This window comes from Misgurnus anguillicaudatus, chromosome 5, assembly GCF_027580225.2.
Source record: "Misgurnus anguillicaudatus chromosome 5, ASM2758022v2, whole genome shotgun sequence".
NCBI classification, from domain to species: Eukaryota; Metazoa; Chordata; class Actinopteri; order Cypriniformes; family Cobitidae; genus Misgurnus; species Misgurnus anguillicaudatus.
The window spans coordinates 36,934,890-36,952,884 of record NC_073341.2 but is presented as its reverse complement, the minus strand read 5'-3'; the positions used below and the strand labels follow the sequence as shown (position 1 = coordinate 36,952,884).

General features: G+C 38.2%; 2 protein-coding genes across 6 annotated transcripts in view; both read right to left on the bottom strand.

The window, feature by feature from the left end:
• Positions 1-2,784: 2,784 nt before the first annotated feature.
• neflb (neurofilament light chain b) lies at positions 2,785-6,446 on the bottom strand. Its single transcript, XM_055168862.2, has 4 exons — positions 5,003-6,446; positions 4,659-4,783; positions 3,515-3,930; positions 2,785-3,352 (listed from the first exon to the last, which is right to left on the bottom strand). The coding sequence occupies exons 1-4, from the start codon at positions 6,026-6,028 to the stop codon at positions 3,156-3,158; spliced, it is 1,764 nt and encodes a 587-aa protein (XP_055024837.2). The 5' UTR covers positions 6,029-6,446; the 3' UTR covers positions 2,785-3,155.
• A 5,318-nt stretch (positions 6,447-11,764) lies between these two features.
• The window catches only part of LOC129415018 (NLR family CARD domain-containing protein 3), a 57,915-nt gene continuing 51,684 nt past the window's right edge, over positions 11,765-17,995 (bottom strand). For all 5 annotated transcript variants that reach the window (XM_073868122.1, XM_073868116.1, XM_073868117.1 and 2 more), the window contains 3 exons: positions 16,522-16,695; positions 16,344-16,390; positions 11,765-14,142 (listed from right to left, as the gene is read on the bottom strand). In XM_073868122.1, coding sequence (XP_073724223.1) covers positions 13,592-14,142; positions 16,344-16,390; positions 16,522-16,695 — 772 coding nt within the window. In that variant the 3' untranslated portion in view covers positions 11,765-13,591. The remainder of the gene's footprint in view (positions 14,143-16,343; positions 16,391-16,521; positions 16,696-17,995) is intronic.

Here is a 17,995-nt window from a genome sequence, read left to right as displayed (position 1 = left end):
TCACACTATAGATAAAATGGCAAAATAGAGACTAAATCAAACTGAGTGGTTTAAACCTTTTGGGGGCATTTGACTCCATAGGCTATATACTAGGATTTTGCTCCGTGCTCAAACGCTGAATAAGCAGAAAATGCTCACATGACTTTAGCTGAGCCCTGAGGTTTCCTACATTATATTGATTACGCTGTCATGAATAAATAATTTATGCGCAGCACCATGCAGAACTTGATGTGTATATCCTACCAGATTAAATGGATAGTAGTGTTTCTGACTGAAAACAACATCAGATTCTTACTATTTTTGCAGTGGGTATAATGTGTGTATGGAGGGTATCCCAGCAATAGCTGTCCAAACACAGCATAGACGTCTGGACTCAAACAAGGTATACATTTAAAAAAAAGCTAACACCTTGTAATAATTTTGCTTAAAGGAATAGTTCACCCTAAAATGAAAAATCTGTCATCATTTACTCACTCTCATGTTGTTACAAACCTGTATAAATGTCTTTGTTCTGATGAACACAAAGGAAGATATTTTGAAAAATGTTTGTAACCAAACCATTTGTGGACCCCACTGACTTCCATAGTATAGGAAAAAAGAATACTATGAAAGTAAACGGGGTCCACAAACGGTTTGGTTGCAAACATTTTTTTAAATATCTTCCTTTATGTTCGTCTGAACAAAGAAATGCATACAGGTTTGTAACAACATGAGACTACAGCCCCTAAGGGGACATGGAGCAAAAATAAAATAAAGTTCACGTGGGCACGCGATAGTTTCACGTGCGCACATGAAACTATCGAGTTTAGTTTTGTGTGTGCACGTTAAACTATCGCATGCTTACGTGAAACTTTCACGTGTCCGCGTAACAGTTTCATGTGTGCACGCGAAAATTTCATTTGAGCACGCGAAACTAAACTTTAAAAAAAATTGCACATGAAGGTTTCTGAAACTAAACTCGGTATGAGACTGAGTAAATGATGACAGAATTTTGATTTTTGGGTGAACTATCCCTTTAAATTATGGAATATCTTGGAAGTTAAAACAACAAGTAACCAAGATTATTTTTTGCTAAAAGTGGGTTACAGACTACATTGGGTCTATGGTTAACCTCCTAAGGCATTTTTTTTAGTTTTGTGCCGTAATATTTTAATTCTTTGTATCTGGAACTGGTACAAACATGGACAATTACATTGCTTCATGTTCAATAAAAAATATTTGATTATTATATTTATTGGTTCCATACTTCCTAACCCCAAAATAGCTGGTAGAAATCTGAAAAAAGATAAACCAAAGCTCAGGTCTTAGGAGGTTAACCATCAATGGTTCTCAAACCTTTTTGGCTCGCCAGCACCCCTGTGTAACGTGCATCCCTTCACGTCCCCCCAAATAAAATTAGTGACATAAAACATACCAAAACTTACATTTGAATTAAATAAAACAATAAATTATACAGTGTAGTGGTGTTGGTTAGTACCTTATTTTTCTAAGGTTTAATTATACAGAATTTATGATAAATTACTTTTTTTATATAAACTTCTATTAAACTAGGGCCCCCCAAATTTGAGAACCACTGACCTAGATGGTGAAATGATGGCTGTGGCTTGCTGGGATATCTGAATGACCTACATTTATTAAAATATGCACCCTTTAAAGCTCTCACTGTAGATGGTAAAACCTTCGAAAGACATAGCCAGGGCACATGAATGATCATTTCTGAATAGTACGCATCCCATATACCAGGGGTTTTCAAACTGTGGGTGGCATAAGTTGGGTCATGCAAAGTCACTTTGCTGTTGTAGTTGTAGAGACAAAAAACTGTTTAGTCCAATTAATGACTACCAAGAAATATTTGTATATTTCATTAATGAAATCACAAGGAAAATAAAAATACTCAATTATAAAAGAAGTCAAATTGTTCTCATATTCAACAAGCGCTGAAAGGTCTGCACATCCAAAGTACCCAGATTGGGTTTAGGTGCTGGACAACAAAATATAAATCACAAAAGGAGAAACGTCCGCACACTGATTAAAAATGCTCAAAATATTTTATCGATAGTGCAACGCTTCGACCTTCAGGTTTTTATTTAATTTTTCTCATATTTCCGTTTAAAAATATATTTTGGTGGATCTGGGATTAGTGGGAAAATAAGTATTTGACACATCAGCATTTTTATCAGTAAGGGGATTTCTAAGTGGACTATTGACACAGAATTTCCACCAGATCATGTAGTCATCAAGTCAAATATTAAATTCATACAAAGAAATTAGAACATTTAAGTATACAAGTTGAGTCATAATAAATTAAATGACACAGCGAATAAGTATTGAACACATGAAGAGAACAAGGTGCTGAAAAACCTGAAATCTGTCAGTATTGAGAGAGAAACCCTGCCAAAATATTTATTTTCCCTGCTGTATTTGAGCAGGTCGCAAAATAAAAGGTTTGTAAACTATTGCCATGTACCACATTGCAATACGCTCTGGATCAATAAAAATTAATCACAGTTGTCCTAAGACAAGAACGCGTATTGAAAAATTTTAAGACAACCTGTATGAAAGGTTTTGATCTACCTCAAATGTTAGTATAGTTTAATTTAACAAATGGATCCATTTTTTTTACCAAAACTAGCATAAGTAACAGCTATATGAAAAAGTATCGAAAAGGCAACTTATCCTGTTGTATTTGAGATATAGCTCTCTGTCTTTGTGTGTTGTTTCACAGTAATAAGTGCATTAGTAATATTATTCTGAACATAAAGAGCGACACAGTACGCACCAGGATAGAGAGGGTTAAGTCAAGTTTTTATTAGTAGGCAATGAGGCTCGGACAATCGGTCTAAGGCATTTTCAATACTAAGCACACTTGTGTATTCAGAGAGGCAGTTCACAGTGTCAAACTCAAGGCGAACAACACAACGCTCTTTAATAAAAAACAAAATTCCCTGCCAAGCACAAATGTAAGGCATATATGTTCATGCATACAGAGCTTTGGGAACCTCTATATTAGCATTAAGTTATTCTTGTTTGGGTGCAGTGTGGTTTGCTTTAATTTGAGATGAATCTGAGCAGTAGGGTACAGAGATATCGGCATGTATGAGATCCACAGATGAGGTTTGATCACCTCTAGCACCAGGGGATTTGGTCTTGTCTGTTCACTTCTCTTTTGGTTTGCTTTTCTCTGCTTCTCCTCCCTTCTTTGGTTCTTCCTCTTTTTCTTTTCCATCGTCATCCTTTGCTTCCTCCTCTTCAGCTTCATCGCCCTCTCCTCCTTCTTCCTCTTTCTCAGCATCACCTTCCTCTTCCTGTTTTCCTTCATCCTCACCTTCTTCTTCTTCTCCTCCCTCTTCACCTGTGAAAGAATCAACACAAAATATAGATGTCAGTACTGCGGTCAGGCTGGGCGATGAAATTAATATATTAATAATTAAATTATTGTTATAATGTAGATTTAAACATAGATTTGAATCATTTTCATTGAATCAACAGTTTTTAAATCACTTATGATCCTCACCCTCTTCTTTTTCCTCTTCTTCTTTTTCTGCTTCTTCCTCACCCTCTTCTTCTTCCTCTTTCTCTTCCTCCTTCTCACCTTCCTCTTCCTCCTCCTCCTTTTCACCCTCCTCTTCTTCCTCTTCCTTCTCCTCTTCTTCCTCCTTCTCAGCCTCTTCCTCCTCCTCTTCTTCCTCTTTTACCGGGCTTGCTCCTGCTTCCTGTGCCCGGCTGGCTTCTACGATCTCATCTGCTGCGGCAGAGTAGCTCATCAGTCTGGTTCCCATTAGATAGGGGGCGCCAGAGCTCAGGCTGGAATGCACGGAGAACACGGGACGTCCGAAGGAAGGCGTGGCGGCTATAGAGGGAGAAAACACACTGGAGATACCGCCGATACCTCCGACGTTGAAGCGTGTTTCTTCGCCTTCTAGAAGCTTCCTGTTGGGGAGTATTGCAAAGAAGGGCATTATATTCTGACCCTGCCTGTGAAACCCAGCTAAAGTGTTTTTTGTGATTTCTATATAATGTGAAGAACATTATGTGACAATATAACCCTGATATCTTTAATATTGATCATGTCAAAGATTGAAATCAATGTGAAATTAAATGTCAATGCTCCCAAACTCATCATTAGATTATGAGATTTTAGTCTGGATTTCACAGATAGGGGTTGCAAAATATTCAAGATAAAAATAATAAATAAATTCAGACCAATACATAAATACTACTCCCTCTATCACTAATAGTGCTTAAACCCCTGGTTATAATATGATCAGGTAATGGCTAAATAGGTCAACTTTTATTTTAATTTATTTACAAATCTTTTGTAAATTCACAACAACTTTACCATAAATATGACTAAATATATATGCAAATAAATAAATATGCAACAAGGGTCAGTAATAGAAATTTTTATATATGTTCAATTGAAATGGAGAAAAAATTTTTTCTGAAATATATGTCTAGTGTCATATATTGTTTAATAAGCCAACAAACAGCTTATTTTGTGATTGATTCAAGATTTGCATTTGTTTTTGTGTTGTAAAAATGGTTTAACTGTGTATGTATATAGCTAGTTTTTATTTTTTTATTGTATGGGACAGTGCATATATTATAATATATTCGTTTACAACTCAAGTATTCACTAAATGATTGGTGTTACTGACCTGTAAGCAGCAATCTCAATGTCCAAAGCCATTTTAACGTTGAGAAGGTCTTGATACTCTTTGAGATAGTGGGCCATTTCATTCTTCATGGACCTGAGTTCATTCTCCAAGTCAGTGATGGTATCCTGCACAGACAGAAAGAAAAACAATTTAAATACTATAACATTCACAATCATTTGGCAGACACTTGATTTTTGATCAATATGAGTTTTCCTTGGGGATTTAACCTATGACCTTTGCATTGCTAATGCTCTACCAATTGAGCTACAGGAATACAATCAATAAGTTATGTAATCAGCCAGTAATGCATGTAGACTTTGAGGAAGAGCAGTGAACCTTCTGACCTGCATGCTTGCGATCTCTCCGCTCTGTTTATCCTCCATCTCCTGCAGTTGTCTCTCCAGAGACTGATTTAGGCCTTGGCACGCTTCGATCTCGAGGTCTCGAGCTTTCAGCAGGCGGCGATACTCTCCTGCCTCGTCTTTGACGCTGCGGATGTTCTCCGTGTATTTTGCCGTATCATCCGCCATGGTGCTCACCTTTCCACGGAACCACTCTTCAGCCGCGTGGATGTTTTGCTGAGCCAGGTTCTCATACTGAGATCGGATTTCTCTGAGCGCTGTGGAGAGGTCCGGTTTGGCCACCTCCATCTCCACTGACACCTGCGCGGAGTACTGCACCTGGGCTTGCAGCTCGGCGATCTCACCCTCGTGAAGTCTCTTCAGGAAGGCCAGCTCGTCCAGAAGATTATCGGCTCTTTTGTCGAGCTCGGAGCAGGCCAACGACACCTCGTCCACACCCTTCCTGGCCTCCACTAGGTGGCCTTCTGCCTTCTCGCGGGACAGGACCTCTTCTTCGTAACGACTCTGCAGAGCCTTGAGGGCTTGCTCCAGACGATCCCGCCTTTCAAGAGCAGCCTGGCGCTCCCTACGTGCCTCATCCACCGCCGCCCGGAGGTCCCTGGCCTCCTGCTCGTAAAACGACCTGAGACGTGAGGGTTCGCAGTGCCTCTGACGGAGCAGGAGCAGCTCGGCCTCCAGGGCACGGTTCTGGAGCTCCAAACCGTGCACGCGTTCGATGAAGCTCACGAAGCGGTCGTTGAGATCCTGGAGCTGGACTCTCTCCTGAGTCCGCACCTCTTTGAACTCAGAGCTCAGCTGAGAAGCCTGGCTCAGGTCCAGGTCCGGTGAGGCAGCGGAGTAATGCATCGCACTACTGTAGGAGATAACGGGGGCACGAGCCGGCGATGCATAGCTCTGGTAGACGGAACGAGAACGGGGGCTTCCCGCAGCAAGGCTCGTCCCGCTGCGCACCACCACCCGCCTCCGCTGCGTGGCCGGGTAATAGGGGTTGTAACCGATGGAGCTCATGGTCGTTGAGAGGAGAGAAGAGAGCAGAAGAGATACCGCAGTGCAGTTGCTGCTGTGAAGAGACTTCTGTGAGGATGCAGAGGCACGGGCAGGGCTTTTATAGCAGCTGGCGAGACTCTGACGCGGAGCTTTTTACTGACACCGCTAATCGATTGCCTTCCAGTCCAGGGTGGGATAGATTCTCGGGGGGGAATTAAAGAAATGGATTAGAAATGTGATGCAGGAGAGAGAGCAAGAGAGAGCGAGAGCGAGAGAGACAGAAAGGGCAGTGAGGACAGATTTAAAGAGCCTGTCAGTGGAAAAACATGCATAGCTTCATCATATAGTTTATTGCACAGAACAATATACAATGTATTTTGTACTGCAGCTATTTATCTCTGCAGGTGTTGTGTCAACATCACCATCTTTTATCTTTGACAAGTCGCAACAGAAATCATAACACTAAGCGTGATATTCACTTTGGGCATCTTTAAATAAAACATTTGTCTTTTCAATGAAGATGTGCTGTGCATGCATTACAATGAACTCAGTCACCGCAAACCCGAAAGGGAAATCTAAAAAATACTGCATATAACAAGAAGGGAATGCTTCTCTCTAGTGGTGATCAAAGGTATTTTAAAATAAATTCAAGAATCTTATAACTCTATACATCAATAAAATCAGGTCAGATAATATCTGTCATGAGCATAAAATATGCCTTAACATTTTGTAGATTCAGATTCAAGATTCAACGAGAGATGTATCGGAGATATTATTTTCCTTTATTTATTTATTTCTTACATTTACATGTTAAAGTTAGTACAGTACAGATCTCAACATGTAGTAAAAACATATATATATAGATTTTTTTTTTTTTAAAACCCTGTTAAATATACAAATATTTTTGTTTTTAATTTACGACTTATGCAAAGACGTAAAAAACAATCTCAGCATTTTTAGGGGGAGCTACTTCAATGATTAGGTATGGTTTTTCTGCAAAAACGTCTTGATACAAAAAGTAAAACTCTTCCTGTAAAACAAGCAATATCTGACATGTAAATTGTGATCCTTATGTTATATAAATTGACGTTGTTTTTAAAATACTGCAGAAATTTAACTTCCAAGTCAATGCTTATCATAGTTGTATTTCAGGCAGTTGTGAAATGCATGAGGATAATGCAGATAAAGTCCTGATACAGTATAAGGATGCCTTATAAACAGTTAATACGTATTTACTAGGAAACTTTCCACAAAGTTATTTGTAAGTAACTAGCGTAACTACTAATCTTAAGCAGTTTTAAAGTTCAAGCAGTGGTGTCAAAAGTATTCATATTCATTACTCAAGTAGAAGTATAGATACTAGGGTTTAAAAAGACTTTTGTACAAGTTGAAGTATCAACTCAAGCTTTTTACTCAAGTAAAAGTGAAAAACTACTGGTTTCAAAACTACTTAAAGTATAAAAGTAAAAGTAATGTAAGGAAAAAAATGTCATTAGAGAAAAAAGCCTAGGCCGCACCACAGGGGCCTTTTGGGCAAAATTTTTTTCTAAAGGCCATAATTACTATAGTGTTATTTAAATGTTAATGTTAAAAAATTTGGGATGCACTAGGGCCAGGGGTAGGCAACGTCAGTCCTGGAGTGTCGATGTCCTGCAGATTTTAGCTCCAACCCTTATAAAACCTTGGTTACCTGTAGTTTCAGGTGACTTTAACCTTTATTAGTTTGTTCAGGTCTGCTTGATTAGACCTGGAGCTAAACACTGCAGGACATCGGCACTCCATGTTGCCTACCCCTGCACTAGGCTATCTGTTTCAACCACATACGGTATATGCCCATTAACAATGAACGCTTTTTAATACAATGCAAACAAATACATTAAAGCAGTGGTTCTCAAACTGGATGTCGCCAGATGGTGCCAGGGGCCCCAGTTTTATAATATTTTATGAAATACATTACTTTATTATACATTCTGTGTAATTAAACCTCAGAAAAATAAGGCTACTAAACAAAAGCAATAAATTGTATAATTTAATATGTTTTGTTTAATTCAAATTTTAAGTTTTAGAATGTTTGTGTCAATCCACTGTACACAAGGGAGGCCGCAAAAAATGTTTGCTAACAACTGCATTAAAGAACCATATATGTGTACTACTGAGCATTAACATGTGTTCCATAGAGAGGAAGATATAATGACTAGTTGCCTATAAATATTGTAATGGTGCAAAAAGTCAATCTTCAGAGCAGTGCCGCTGGTGGCCAAACTTTTACAGTGGTGCCCTCTTTAGTTTAAAAACAACAAAATCACACACAACTATAGTATGTGTGAGAATAGAAATATGCTATTTGTTATCATTTATAATTGTATTTTGACAGCAACACAAACTACAAATATGCAATTATATATTATAGCCTATATTTCTGCATCTGTACTTGTGTAGATAATGGACTTTTGTATACTTTACTTTAGTCAGTATAAATCAAAGCAATTTTGGAGAATTACTAAATGTCTTTATTGAAAGTAAATTAAAAGTCAGGTTTAAGGAAACAGCTGATGTCTATTAACAAAAGCAAAAGTTGGTATGTATGGTTATGTGTTTGATTGATTGATTTAACACTCAAGCATTCAGCTAAGTAGGTTTTGTTAATGCAAATAACATTTAGGGCAGTTATTAGCATATACAAAACAACAATGTCTTTAGCATAGATATCTTTGCCATGCTTCAAAACGCAAACAGCACAATGTCATATAAGTTGAACAACTGAAGTTACATGATATAAATTGGTATTGTTACACTAAATCACACAGGTGAGTTGGTGTCAGCAGCCAGTTATACATTTACACAGGCTTGTGAATGTGAACTTACCTGAAAGTGATGCGCAAGTTTTATTTCGTACTTTTCCATTTGAAGACAGAATGCCGCGTTCTGTTACTGTACAAACGGATGGCATCAAAGCATCGCGAGAGCAAACTGCTCCGCATGCTTACTAATCGCTCTCGCGGTTCTTTTATTTGGCTGTTTCTCAATTCCAAGAACGCAAAGAACGGACTTGCGTCCTCGTGGAGATCGGTCTTGCCAGGCGACCTTGGAAGAACGAACTCGGAAGTTTTGATGCAATGACTTCTGGGGCGTAAAGCGATTTCAGCAAGTCTGCACTCGATGCATCCTCGATATCAAGAACACATCCGGGTATTTTCATGCGTCCTCTGTCCTTGCGTTCTTGAGAATTGGAATGAACTTCGACCGTTAATGATGACGTAGAGCGAGGACACGAGGACGCAAGATCGCTGAAGAACGCATATTGAGAAACAGCCTTTTGCTGAGTCCCAATTCGCCTACTTATACTACGACCTAAAAGTATGTACTGTTTTTGTGAGGAAAATGTACGTACTTTTGAGTGTGTAGCAAAAGAGTATGCACGTTCTGGGACGTACTTCGATGACGTCATGCAACGTGAACGACAACGTGGTTGCCTAGTTACGCACACCAAACGCTGGTCGTTTGTGAGGCGGCTGGTTATGATGTTCATGTGCAACAATGTGTGTAACGAAAGCTACTTATTTTAAAGTCAAAATAGTTAAAGTGTATAGTATAACTATTGTTTAACGTATTTTATGCTTATTTTATACTTATGTATGCAAATCAAAAATACCGCGATGACAATGAACCATGCTTTTACTATAGTAAAAGTTTAGTAACCATATTTCTTAATAAAGTTAACATTTGTACAGCCACAGTATTACTACAAATAAGTCAGTGTGGTTAAACTATGATTAGTGTAGTAAAAGGAGTTTATTTTCATAAGGGTTTATAGTAAGGTATAAATCTAAGACAGAAACATAAAAAGAAATACATAAAAAGACACATGCATGACACAGTACTACAGCCATGGTACTTTATTTTCACAACATCAACCGAATATTACGACACAATGAAAGATAACTTTAATTAGGTTTAAACATTTGAATTCTTACACTTAAAAGCTGAGGGCGCATCTCGGCTGCTGCGTCTGGCTGCCATATTTACATCACCACAAAGCTCCTCCCTCCCGCACGCAATGGGTTGTGGGCAATATTAGCCGTTAGAGTGTGGATCGATCTGCACTTCGAAATCTAACCGGAAATAGTAGACCATCCGGGTATCTTTGGGATACTCATTTCAACATACTACGATTTGGGACGTACTAATTCTACTTTCGAATACTATTTAGGACGGATAGTATGCGATTTGGGACTCAGGGTTTTTCTCTGTGCAGCAGCATCGAACAAACTTTTGATCATCTGCAGTCAGCTGGGGGCGGGGATTGCGTACAAACCAATAGGGAGTCGGAATGGTGTATGTTTATACTTCTCATCCAATCACAATCGCATTCATCTGGATGATGCAATTTATCAAGATAGGGTTTTTTTTTAACGATGACAAGACGGAATGTAAAAAAAAAGAAAACAAGCCGAAATAATAGAAGTAACGAGGCGATTTTTAAAATGTAAGGAGTAGAAAGTACAGATAATTGCGTGAAAATGTAAGGAGTAGAAGTAAAAAGTCGTCTGAAAAATAATTACTCAAGCAAAGTATAGATACCCAAAATATCTACTTAAGTAAGGTAACGAAGTATTTGTACTTCGTTACTTGACACCTCTGAGTTCAAGCAGTGATTATCCGACATATTCACACATATTTGATATGTATTTCTAAACAGACCTTAGGAAACACAAATAGCTTAGAAAAATACCACCTGCAGACAGAAAACCATTTACAAACTGAGGAAAAGTAAAAGAGACGCTTTGGTCCACCTAAAAGTCACACTATATCATGTATCTAAAATGTAACTGAATACAAATGTCCACTATTGACCTCTATTTTCTGGAGAAAACATCAAATGTATAACTTTGGTTAAAGAGAAAGAGAGAGAGAAGCGGTAGATCTGATTCACTTGTGACAAAATAAAAAAAACTTGAATTTTGGGTGGACAGCTAATCGGTCTTTGATTCGATTCAACTCAGAATGATCAAATCAATTCGATTCATAATGAAGATTGATTCAATTCGCTTCACAAAGTAAATCAATTCAATTTTGATTAAATAAATAAATAATCTACTAAATGTCAAGCAGCAATTCACTATAACAATTCAATTCAGATAAATAAAAAACACTATTTGCCTTAATGTGGAGTCAAAAACAAATAGTGATAAATGATAAACCGTTCACTGCACACATTTCATTGTGATCCCTATAGTGAAGCATTTATACAGAAAGTGTACAATCTAAATTATAACTTGTGTTCATGTTAAAATAATTCATGATTTAGTTGTTAGTGATTATACTATATATTATACCACGTGTCTGTTGAATGCTGTATTCTGATTGGTTGAGAAATGTTCCGTGGGTGTGCATTAATTTCTGATAACCGCACACCGAACTTGTCAAATGTCTTAAAAATAGGCACCAGAGCAATGTTTGTGGTAACCGTGGTATAAGAGGAATAATTGACTCCGGTAATTATTTGAAAATAATGCACACCCGCTGTGCAACGGCATTACCACCTTGGGTGTGCATTATTTTCTTATAATTCAATGGCCCTTTGTCAATTAATCCTTACATATAATTTATCCTTTAATAAGTGTGAAACTAGAACTCCACTTTAAAAAACAAAATCATGATAATTTACTCACCCCCATGTCATCCAAGACTTCCATGTCCCTCCCTGTTCAGACGAGAAGAAACTTGTCCCTCGGAGGAAAACATTCCAGGACCCCCCTCCACAATGAGGACTTCAGTGGACCTTAAAGGACAAGTTCTGTATTTTACACCCAAAGCCCTGTTTTGACTAAAATTTGGACACATGACGCCGGCCCGAGATTTTTATGGTGTTTGTTGTTTCACCCTCCACCTCTACAATGGCTGAATAGGTGCACTAGAACAATCCTTCCTAAAATGTATTAAACTTTCGTCTACAAAGACGTGAAACTCACCGAGTGGTCAGGGGTGTTCACTGATATGCTCACACAAAAATCGCTGCAAAAGATGCTTTCCAACAGCTGTTTTAACAAACACCAGAAAAATCTCGGGCCAGCGTCATATGTCCAAACCTCAGCCAAATTTCAATCTAAAAACAGGGCTCCAAGTGCAAAACACCGAACTTGTCCTCTAAGAGTTTACAGTTTCAATGCAGTTTAAAGTTGTAAACGTTGACATGATTTCGTAATATGTAAGGTCGCGCTTGAGCATCACACGGCTAGTACAAGGCAACAGTTGTGGTTTAAAAGTTTGGGGTTTTTTGGCGAAAATCTCGCTAGATAAGAAACTGCAAACCACTGAGGTCCACTAAAGTCCACCACATGGAGAAAAAACCTGGAATGCCATCCTCAAAAAACTGAACTTCTCGTCTGAACAAAGAAAGACACCAACATCCTGGACAACACGGGGGCGAGCGAACCATCAGATTTTTTTATGAAACTGGAATATTCATTTAACATTAACAGGCTCCAACATTTTTCAAAATAATGTTTGAATAAAATGACAACTGAATGGAAAACAAACAAACAAACAAAAACAGAGCAGTTATATGTCCATGTTAATCAGTGCAATGAAGTGAAAACTGGACCATAAAATAAATTAATAATTGTGTGTGTGTGTGTGTGTGTGTGTGTGTGTGTGTGTGTGTGTACCTGGTAATTATCACGTTGTGTCCCCACAAAGATAGGAATACCAGTATTTTTGTGACCTTGTGGGGACATTTTGATGTCCCCATGAGGAAACAAGCTTATAAATCAAACAAAGTGATGTTTCTTGAAAATTTGAAGTAGCAGAAAGGTAAGGGAAATAGAATATACAGTTTGTACAGTATAAAATGCATTACGTCTATGGAATGTCCCTACAAAACATGGAAACCAGAATGTGTGTGTGTGTGTGTGTGTGTGTGTGTGTGTGTGTGTGTGTGTGTGTGTGTGTGTGTGTGTGTGTGTGTGTGTGTGTGTGTGTGTGTGTGTGTGTGTGTGTGTGTATCCAACACGTTTACAACTTGTGACTCAAATGTGTCAAGTGTGATTGCAAATAAGTGTTTAATTGTGTTTTTTTGTGTGTTTTCAGAGGAATATGGGCGGGAAGCGCATCATCCGTCTTTGCTTTACAGTAGAGAAAACGGTCATACAGTGATGCACTGGCTTTCTCCTGGTCACATGAACAAACATTTTCGCATGAGCTTGTGTTTCCGGTCTGACGCATTTGCATGCGTATGAATGAAAGTCAATGAAAGGAAAAGTGTGGTGTGACCGCCCCTTTACAACAACGCAACAAACAATTCATAATGCTTTTGCATTTCGATCATAATATATAACAGGTCGTGCTCTATATACTCCCAGCTCCAGCGTTTACATTAAAATCATTCAAATGTGAAGAATTTTCATTTTCAATTGTGCATAAATGTTAGCAACATATTGTGTGCGTGCAAATTACATCTAACAATTAATTTGTAATCGATGGATCAAGAAAACCAGTGAAATGTCACACCCCTAGTGGATTAATTCACAAGTGAATACATTATTCAAATCTAGTGTTTTCACAACAGCTGCTTTATACAACATATCATTCCCTCTCTTCTGTTAATAATGCAGGCCTGTAATCTAACAAAGACACTGAACCATAAACAGCAAACCCAGCGTAGAGGTCTTCAGTGAATGTGGTGTGAAATGTGTGTATGTCTGTGCGTGTGTTTGTGTCAGAGATGGCGTAAAAGGACAGAATGCCGGCCGGCTCATCCAGATACACCCCAACTCTGTCACAATTTGACTGGACATGTATGTCTGGGTTTTTATTATCGTGCCAAGCAGTAAATTTGTCAGAAGAACAGAAAACACTCCAGGACTTATCATTCCATCCAAATCTACAGTCACTTCCTCCTTTCTTTCTAATTCCTCTATATGTGACTGCTATGTAAGCCCCTACAGTCCATTTAACCTCCCAGTAACAGCGTCCAGAGAGACGCTCTTTACACAAAACCTGCTCATGGTCCTCAAATCTGTTTGGATGTTTAGGATACGACTGAACCTCTTCTATACCTTTTACCGTTCTCCGCCTCTCAGACAGAACAAGACGAGTGTTTGCTGTGTCTGGATCCAGTGTAAGATGACAATAATCTACAAACAGGAAACAACAAATCTATATTAGACGGCGCTGTGGAATACTTAATTCTGATTGGTCAATGCCATTTTTCAAATTATATTGAAATATTTTGTCAATTTAACATGAATTAAGTTGGATAATTATAAAAACAGAATGCTCCCGATTTAAATTCTGTATTAAGTGAAACAGCAACCATATGAACAGATAAACTGCAGGCTTTGCAAGCAAGTTAGCCTAATGTGACATAATTTACCTAAAATATAACGTACAGTTGTGTTCAAAATTATTCGACCCCCAATGCTGTTAAGGGTTTTAGGGAATTTAGTGTACATTTGTAATTGTATTCAGAATAAAATCCTACAATGACTTCTTAAAGAACCATATGCAACTAAAATGACATCAATTGGTTTTGTAATATTAGTAGTAAATGTTTCTTTTGTGAATTCTTCATTGACACAATTATTCAACCCCTTAAAGAACTACCACTCTGAAGAACAGAGGTTCATTGAAGTGTTTTCAATCAGGTATTGAAAACACCTATGGATGTCAGGGAACAGCAATAAAGCCTAATAAGCACCAATTAGGCAGCTTTAAAATGACTGTGATACTCAACTCCTTCTAAACATTTACTGGTGTGGTTACAAACATGGTGAAGTCAAAAGAATGGTCCAGGAAGACAAGAGAAGAGGTGATTAATCTTCACAGGAAGGGCAATGGCTATAAGAAGATTGCAAAGATTTTAAACATACCAAGAGACACCATAGGAAGCATCATTCGCAAATTCAAGGCAAAGGGCACTGTTGAAACGCTTCCTGGTCGTGGCAGAAAAAAGATGCTAACTGCGACTGCTGTGCGCTATCTGAAGCGTAGAGTAGAAAAAAGTCCCTGTGTGACTGCTGAGAAACTGAGAAAAGATTTGTCAGATGTGGGTACTGAAGTTTCTGCTCAGACAATACGGCGCACCCTGCGTACTGAAGGCCTCCATGCCAGAACTCCCAGGCGCACCCCCTTGCTGTCTCCAAAGAATAAGAAGAGTCGACTGCAGTATGCCAAAAGTCATGTGGACAAACCACAGAAGTTTTGGGATAGTGTTCTGTGGAAAATTAGAACTGTTTGGGCCCAGGGATCAACGCTATGTTTGGAGGAGGAAAAACAAGGCCTATGAAGAACAGAACACCTTGCCTACTGTGAAGCATGGTGGGGGGTCAATCATGCTTTGGGGCTGTTTTGCTTCTGCAGGTACAGGGAAACTTTAGCGTGTGCAAGGTACCATGAATTCTCTTCAGTACCAGGAGATATTGGATGACAATGTGTTGCAGTCCGTCACAAACCTGAGGCTTGGGAGACGTTGGACCTTTCAACAGGACAATGATCCCAAGCATACCTCCAAATCCACTAGAGCATGGTTGCAGAAAAAAGGCTGGAACATTTTGAAGTGGCCATCGCAGTCACCAGACTTAAATCCGATTGAGAACCTCTGGTGGGACTTAAAGAAAGCAGTTGCAGTGCGCAAGCCTAAGAATGTGACTGAACTGGAGGCTTTTGCCCATGATGAATGGGCGAAGATACCCGTAGATCGCTGCAAGACACTTGTGTCAAGCTATGCTTCATGTTTAAAAGCTGTTTTAACTGTAAAAGGATGTTGTACTAAGTACTAAGATTGAATGTCACTTGGGGGTTGAATAAAACTGAAAATGATGTGAGCACAGAAAAGACATTTGTGGTTATTTCATTATAAATGTTATGTTATAATTTGTCTGACCTACACATGCCTCTTTGATGTAATTGTAAGCAGGATGACTGAATGATCAAAATCAATGTCAAACCGGCCAAAACAATAAATTTCAGTTGGGGTTGAATAATTTTGAACACAACTGTAATTGATTAAGAAATAAACAAATTTACCAACAGTCCTATTGTTTGTAAAATTATAACTAAACTGTACAATTTAAACTCCTTTATAAAATGTATTATATAGATTTATTAACAAGTAACTCTGTAGCAATTAGTATAATAACAGTCAGTTTATATAGTTTGTAAAAACTACACCCCTTTACTGTAGGTGTTATAAAAGACCTTGTTTGGCACTTTCTGTTTTTTTTTTGTAATAATAGTGGGCTGACAGTCTGTACATCATTCCTTTATCATATAAAACATTATTATGTATATAAATGTTAATGTGTAAGAACATTTATAAGAGAGAAAGAGAACCTACATTTTCGTAGTCCTGGTGTGATCCTGAGATCTCCTGCATGATCTAAACTACAGAGATACAAAAAATAAATAAATGCCTTTTACTCTTCTAACACATTATTTTTTACAATAACTTTTTAAACCACAATGCTTATGTAAATAATATGAAATAAATGTGTCATAATTAAAATACAACATACTTGAGTTTGTCTAGTGTGTAGTGTGGATCATTGAGTCTTTCAGAGAGCATCTTTACTCCTGAGGCTCCCGGGTTGTTGTAGCTCAGATCCAGCTCTCTCAGGTGTGAGGGATTTAAACTCAAAGCTGAAGCCAAATAACAACATCCTTCATCTGTCACCATACAGCCAGATAATCTACATAGAGAGAGATCATTTAAAAGGGAAATTTCCCACTTTGGGACTTTTTGTTGGTTCCCTGCTAGCAATCAAAAGGACCGCTGGATCAGTAGTTTGAGTCATAGATATTGGGGTGGTTTCCCAAACAGGGCTTATCCTAGTCCCAGACTAAAATGCATGTTTGAGTTGGTTTAATTCAAAAACACCTGTTCCTAACTAATTTTAAAATTTTCTTTCTCAAGATACACACCTGTGTTTTTTTGTAAGGTATGTTTGTAAAAACGTCTTAAATGACCTAATATAAATAAGGCCTAGTCCTGGATTTGCCCTGTCCGGGAAACCACCACCCCAAAATGTGTGGATGCCTCTCAGACCTATAGCGCTGAAATGATCACAGCACTGTGTAGGGTTTTGTTCTGTGTTTTCTTGTGTTCTGTGTGTTTTTGTTATAAGGACTTTTATTTTGACATCCTGTTTTGAAATATTTTGAAATATCATCATGTCACACTTTACATACGACTTCCTGTTTGTTTTGTATTTAAGCCACTTCCTGTATACTAGTTCCCTGCTGATTAATACGTTTGTATATTAGCCTGTTACCTGTCTGTTTATCTGTGACCTGATTACCTGTTTGCCTGTTTTGATATCTGTTCCTGTTTTTGACCCTTGCCTGTTTTTGGATTCTGTGATTGTACTCTGCCTGCCCTGACTTATTGCCTGTTTTGGATATTGATTGTGGATGTACCCTATTGGATTTGTATGCTGGCCCTTTTGGGATTTTACATATTAAAACTAGGGCTGTCAAAATAAACGCATTAATAACGCGTTAACGCAAATTCATTTTAGCGGCACTAATTTTATTAACGCAACACGCAATTTCTGTTTGACCCACAGCTGGATGAATTGAGATGCAGCAAGTGACCGGCGCTGTCTAGATGAGTCAGAGCTTTTCATAAAAATAAGAAAATTAAGCTCTCCCATAGCGAATCCAATGCTCTAAATGGTCATTAAACATCTAAAATGCACGTTTTCAGCACGTGCAGTTTTCTTTATCTGCACGTTTTCTGTGAGGTGTACCGTCCCAAATCCATATAAACCAAAGATGCGTCTTCTTTCACTTTTAAGTTTCGTTTTAAAAAGCATTCAGAAACTATATAAAATAGACCGCAGGACTTTCTTGATGTTCAAATAATTATTAAGAGAGATAAAGTTCGGGAAAAAACTCATGAAATCATGCGATTAATCGCAATTAAATATTTTAATCTATTGACAGCCCTAATTAAAACCTTTTCGCAAATGGATTAATCTCTCCTTCGCT